This window comes from Trachemys scripta, unplaced genomic scaffold, assembly GCF_013100865.1.
Source record: "Trachemys scripta elegans isolate TJP31775 unplaced genomic scaffold, CAS_Tse_1.0 scaffold_43, whole genome shotgun sequence".
Taxonomy (NCBI): domain Eukaryota; kingdom Metazoa; phylum Chordata; order Testudines; family Emydidae; genus Trachemys; species Trachemys scripta.
The window spans coordinates 78,689-85,040 of NW_023260530.1; the positions used below are offsets into that span (position 1 = coordinate 78,689).

Here is a 6,352-nt window from a genome sequence, read left to right on the forward strand (position 1 = left end):
GGGGGGGGGGGCTGGGAGCCAGGACTCCTGGGTTCTATCCCCAGCTCTGGGAGGGACATGGGGCTAGGGGGTCAGGGCGGGGGGGCTGGGAGCCAGGACTCCTGGGTTCTATTCCCAGCTCTGGGAGGGGCATGGGGCTAGGGGGTCAGGGCGGGGGGGCTGGGAGCCAGGACCCCTGGGTTCTACCCCTGACACTGACTCTCTTTCATCTTAGGCAAGAAATGGCCCTCTGTAGCCTGGGCTGCTTCCCCGGCTGTCTGTCCCTCTGGGCTGCCTGCAGCCCGACATGGCTACTGGGCGTGGGGTGGATCATCCCTGCAAGGCTGTGGACACCTGAGCTGTTCCCCAGGTGCAGGCTGAGCCGGGGCTGGCGTGAGAGCCGGGCAGAGCTGGGCCGGGAGGTGGGGGACTGCGATGGGGGCTGACCCCCAGCCCCTGGTGTCATTGCAGGGGGTGCAGTGACTGACTTCGATGGCGATGGGCTGCTGGACCTGATCCTGTCCCACGGCGAGTCCATGGCGCAGCCGCTCTCTGTCTTCAGGGGCACCCAGGTGCGTTGGGGCCCCGTGCTCACCCCCTGGGCCGCATTAGGGCTTTGCTGTAAAGACTTTATATGTATACTGTGCGTGCCTCAGTTTCCCCATCACGGAGTCCCTGGCTGGGTGCGCGGGCACCGCCCCGAATGAAGTCAGGCAGGCCTCCGGTGCAGGGCGGCTCCCCTCAGGGCACACGCTCCCCAGGGCAAGACTCCTTCTGGGCATCGCTGCTCCCTGGGTCTGACCTCGGAGTGTTCGGCCCCCTGTTCACCCCACCCCGGGAGCTCCCTGCAGCGAGTGCTCCTGGATCGGACACCTGGGGAAGCCTCACGCGCCCCCCACGGGCCCTGCCCCCCACTCCGCAGCCAGCAGTGACTCTCGGCCAGCGTGGGACACAGACGGGTTATTAGTCATCGCTCGGGAGCACAGCGTAGAACAGAGCACAGAAATCGGAGACATTCACAAAAGTCCATCTGGGGGGATCCCCCCGGAGTCCCAAACCAGGAGCCCGACTCACTCCCAGCAGCCCAGCCTCAGACACTCCTGTTGCCCCTCCTCCGTCCTTTGTCTCTTTCCCAGGCAAAAGGGCCACCTGGTCTCCACCCTTCTCCTTGCTCCAACTTGTCACAGCCCCGACCATCCGTTGCCAGGTTACAGAGTACTTCGGCCATTATTTATGTAGAGACAGCGCGGGGCAGGCACACCTGCCCACTGGGGGTTCAGCAAAAATCACAGCCCCTTGTCCCACTGTGACAATGCGGTTCTGGTGGAACCCAACTGAGAGTGCCAACTCAGGACAAATTGCTCAAATAGGGCAGTTACAGCCCAAGGCTGGGGTTTTTTCCACCTCTAAGGCAAACCAAACCAGCCAGACTAAGAGGACTTCAGTCTCACCCCACTGGCTAACTGCAAGTCTCACAAGCAATCTCCTTAGACATTCCAGTTTCCCAGTATTACCACCAGTACCACTCGTTATGGGGACAAATGGTTATGAAAACCAATACCCCAGTAAAAGAAAAAGGTTCTCCTGATCCCAAAGGACCAAGCCCCAGACCCAGGTCAATATACAAATCAGATCTTACCCACAAATCACGCTGTTGCCAATCCTTTAGAATCTAAATCTAAAGGTTTATTCATAAAAGGAAAAAGATAGAGATGAGAGTTAGAATTGGTTAAATGGAATCAATTACATACAGTAATGGCAAAGTTCTTGGTTCAGGCTTGCAGCAGCGATGGAATAAACTGCAGGTTCAAATCAAGTCTCTGGAATACATCCCCCGCTGGGATGGGTCCTCAGTCCTTTGTTCAAAGCTTCAGCTTGTAGCAAAGTTCCTCCAGAGGTGTGAAGCAGGATTGAAGACCAGATGGAGATGAGGCATCAGCCTTATATAGTCTTTTCCAGGTGTAAGAACACCTTTGTTCTTACTGTGGAAAATTACAGCAACATGGAGTCTGGAGTCCATGGGCCAGTCCCTCATACTTTGCTGAGTTACAAGGCGTATCTGCCTTTTCTCAATGGGTCCATTGTATAGCTGATGGTCCTTAATGGGCCATCAAGCAGGCTAGGCAGAGCTAATCTCAGTTTGTCTGGGATGTCACCCAGAAGCATAGCATAAATTTGCCATACAGACAGTACAGAGCCAATATTCATAACTTCGACTACAAAAGTGATACACACATATAGACAGCATAATCATAACCAGTAAACCATAACCTTGTCCTAGACACCCCATTTGACCCCCTTTATACAAGATTTGGGTGCCACTACAGGACCTTGGTTGCAACAATGATCTATATGGTCCCAGATTATATCAATAACGTCACACCCACCCCCTAGGTACTTGTGTAACACACAGGGGAAACTGAGGCGCACACCCAGTATTCAGGGAAAGCATTAAGCACATTCCCACTGTGTCATCCCCCTTCCCCCAGATGAAGTCTCTGGCTCTGCCCCATTCAGCCTGGTCCCTGGGAGTGTCTCCCCCAGCTGGAGGCCCCCGCCCCCGCAACAGTCTGCGACCCCGAGTCAAGGCTGGGGAGTGTGTGCAGGCTTTAGCTCCAGCCACACGTCCGGATCATCTCCCGTCAGCACCTCTGCGGGTCGCTGATCCTGCCTCTTGGGCCCCTCCTTGGCCCCATCTCAGGTCCTTCTTCACTGAGGGGCCAAACACCCCGCTCAGGGCACAAGATTCGTGGGCACTAACTGTTCTGGGCCCACCCCGGGGCTGTGCCAGCGTCACCTCAGCGCCCGTGTCCAGTACCTGCACTTCCTTCCCAGCCACCTCCCTGGGGCCAGAGACGCCTGCTCCACACAAACGACATCACAGGTTGCTGAGGTCCCTTGGAGGGGGTCAGCCGCATCCACCGTCACCCCGGATTTGGGCTTCCCAGAGTCCTGCTTTTGGGGCACCCCTGGGTGGCCTCTCTTTGGGTCCTTGACCTGGGCCGGTCCCTCCAGATCTCTCCATGCCTGGCCCTGCTGCCCACAAACTGCTCTGCCGGCCGGCCTGCGCTGTGCAGATCCTTGGGCTTCCTGTCCACAAGCCACGTTTTCTGCTCAGCTCCCCCCACCTCCAATCTGTCAGGGGACCCAGGTTGCGAGGACACCCCCTGCAAGACGGGGGCCCCGGGTGGCACGGACGCCCTGCTGCTGCTCCGGCTGCTGCCTCTGCTGCTCTCAGACCCTCCTAGAACCTGCTTCTCGGACCGATCGTCCTTCTCCAGCCGTGCTAGCTGCTACCCGCTTCCCCCCCTCTCCCAGCAGGGGCTGGCGATGCCCCGAGGGGCAGATCACACCCCCTTCTCCTGCTGTTCCCTTTGGCTGCCAGGAACTTACAGCAAAATACTTCTGGTGCGTTCAGCAACCTCCCATCCTCGTGGTGCCTTCCCCAGTCCGCCTCTGCCCTCCCTCACAGGCCCACAGGGCCGGTGCTCTTCAAAGGCCCCCGGGAGGCTCCCGGGAGGGAGCCAGACCCCCCCAGTCGCTGGGAAAGCCCCTCGGCTTCACCGCCCCCTTGGAACGAGCCTTCAGCACCCCTGGCTCACACTGTGAGCTCCCTTCAGCGAGTCCACCGGAGAGAGACATGGACCCCAGGGGGCGCAATGCCCCCCACCTCCAGCACCTGCCGGGGCGCAGCCGGCGCGGTTACAGCAGGGGGTTAGGAGGGGCTGGACCCCAGCTAGGCAGGCCTTGGGTAGCACCTTGAGCAGGAGGCTACAGCCTGGTCCAGCTTGGTCAGCCCAGAGCCCCAGCCAAGCAGTGTCCACCCTTGGCTCCCGCGCTGTGTTCAAATTCCCGGCCAGCCCTAGCTGGCTTCTCCTCAGCCCTTTGTCCAGCTGGTCACACCCGGCTGGCTTCCTGGGGGGTGGGGGGTCCATTGTCTTCATGGGCCCCCCAGTGACCTGGGTCCCAAACCTGAGCCAGCCAGGAACCATTCCCACCTTTCCCCACCACCTAGCTATCCATGCAGCACATAGGGGAAACTGAGGCACACACCGCATGCATACAAAATAGTACAGAAAATTCCCACGCTGGCACTTTCCCCCACCGAGAGCTGCACCCACAACCATGGGGTCTGGGCTGGGGGGCAGCTGGGCCTGGCTGGGGGGCAGCTGCCCAGCCTCACGCTGGGCCAAGTCCTGCATGTGCCCATACGTCTGTGTGCATAGGCCCTGGCTCTGTGTGCGTGAGCAAACTCATGGGGGTGGGGAGGTGCCCACCCAGGTGTCTGTCTGTGTGCATGTGTATGGGGGGCGCTGTCCTCCCGGGGGGCTCTCTATGGGGCACTGTGATGGCTGTTCTGTGGGTCCCTCATTCCTACCAGCTGAGCTGGTCTGTCTGTGCTCGGGGGTCCTTCAGGGTCAGCTCATTGGGATGTTCACGATGCCCCGGCCCCTGCTGCCGGGCATGGGCTGAGTGCTGCCTGGGCAGGGCTCCCAGTGCTGGCCGGCGGGACCCTGTGTGACCCCCAATGCCCTCACTCGGGTTTCTCTGCCCCAGCTCGAGCGGCAGCTCTTTGAGGAGACAGTGAAGACCCTCAATGGCTTCTACGCCGAGGCCGAGAAGATCGGGGGCAGCTCCTACCTGGAGGGGTGCCTGGCGTGTGCCACAGCCTACTTCATCTTCCTCTGCATGGAGACCCACTACGAGAAGGTAGGGCCAGGCCGGGCCAGGCCAGACCAGCAGCTGGGTGCCGAGTGCTCAGCCAGGACCCCCATGGCCACAGAGTCGGCCCGCCGAAATGCAGGGACAAGGCCGCAGCGCCCCTCTCCCAGGTCCCGCCTCCTGCTCTACAGGGGGCAACGGCTCTATTCTCTGCGGTGACCCCCTCGCTCCTTCCTGGCAGGGTCCCCAGGCGGCTCGGAAGGGAAATTCTCCCCGGGTACCCCCCGTGCCAGCCAGCCGGAGCCTGCCCAGGCAGTGACGTGGGAACACTTTTAACAGTGGGGTGCTGAAAGCCAGTCCCCTTCCCCTGTCCATGCCCCCCTCAGAGCTGGGGCCAGGAGCAGGCTGTGTCTCTGGGGGGGGGGCAGACAGGAGTAAGGGGGCCACTGCTGGGGTTGGGTGCCGGGACCCCGGGCGGGGGGCTGGGAGCAGGGACCCCGACCCCGGGCGTGGGGCTGGGAGCCGGGACCCCGGGCGGGGGGCTGGGAGCAGGGAGCCCACATGCAGGGCCAGGAGTGGGGCCCTGTGTAAAACCTGGGGCTGCTGCACAATGTTCCCGCTAATTTTTCCATCCATGTGCGCAATTAATTTTGTTCTGTGCAGCACCAATGTGGAGGTGATGCCGAGGTCTGGGGCCCTTGGGACGTCCTCGGGTTATGTGGGAAAGCTGCCAGCTGAGCTCAGAGTAGTACGGTTAGCAGCGAGTGCAGCGCTAAGAAAGGATCTACTAGAGTTGCATAATAATGAATGGGACCGAGAAGGTGAACCGGGAGCTCCTCTGAACCCTCTCAGTCCAAGAACAAGGTGACATTCAACCAAAATGAAAAGCAACACGTCTAAAACTGAGAGGAGACATTTTTTAACATCATGAATCATTGTCTTGTGGAACTCACTGTGACACCTGTGCACAGGTGTTTCTAAGCATTCATAAGCACTCTGGAGATATTTCAGAGTAGGTTAGATAAATGTCTATCGGGGATGGTCTAGACAGTATTTGGTCCTGCCATGCGGGCAGGGGACTGGACTCGATGACCTCTCGAGGTCCCTTCCAGTCCTAGAATCTATGACAAGCTGACGTGTTTATATGAATAATACCCCGTCTCTGGAGCAAGCAATGCTCCCTGGAGAGCCCCTGCTGCTACCTACGGCAGGAGGGAGACAAATATTAAAAATTACTTCCCTTTCTGAAGCTCCCTCTGCCCTTCTCCTCCCTGTGCCTGACCAATCCTGCTCCTCCCTAGCCCCCGCTGCCCACTGCCGCTCCCTTCCCGTTGCCCCCATCTCCAGCCCAGCCCAACCCATGGTGAGTGGCTGATGGCAACTCAGCTCACTGCCGGGTCTGGGACGACACTAAGCACAGGAAACAGTGCAGAACCGTGCCCGGAGCCGAACGCGCTAGCTCAGGGCCTCTCTCCTCAAGGACAGCAGCCCCTTCTCTCAAATACTCTCTTCCCCCAGCATCAGAAAGACAGCCCAGCCCCGAGAGTGGGAGTGGGTGCCTTTTATAAGCCTGAGGGACAGTGTGGGTGAGTGGATCTGTGGGTGTGCAGGGAAGTGAATGCGAGTGGACCTGTGGGTGTGTGGGGAAATGAGTGTGAGCAGATCTGTGGGTGTGCAGGGAAGTGAATGTGTGCGGGGAAGTGAGTGTGAG

At 59.6% G+C, this 6,352-nt stretch overlaps 1 protein-coding gene across 1 annotated transcript in view; it reads left to right on the forward strand.

The window, feature by feature from the left end:
- The window catches only part of CRTAC1 (cartilage acidic protein 1), a gene marked incomplete at its 3' end in the record, with an annotated part of 33,934 nt that extends 29,245 nt beyond the window's left edge, over nucleotides 1-4,689 (forward strand). The window contains exons 10-12 of the mRNA XM_034757787.1: nucleotides 451-622; nucleotides 3,452-3,584; nucleotides 4,537-4,689. Of these exons, the coding sequence (XP_034613678.1) occupies nucleotides 451-622; nucleotides 3,452-3,584; nucleotides 4,537-4,689 (458 nt within the window). The remainder of the gene's footprint in view (nucleotides 1-450; nucleotides 623-3,451; nucleotides 3,585-4,536) is intronic.
- Nucleotides 4,690-6,352: the final 1,663 nt, after the last annotated feature.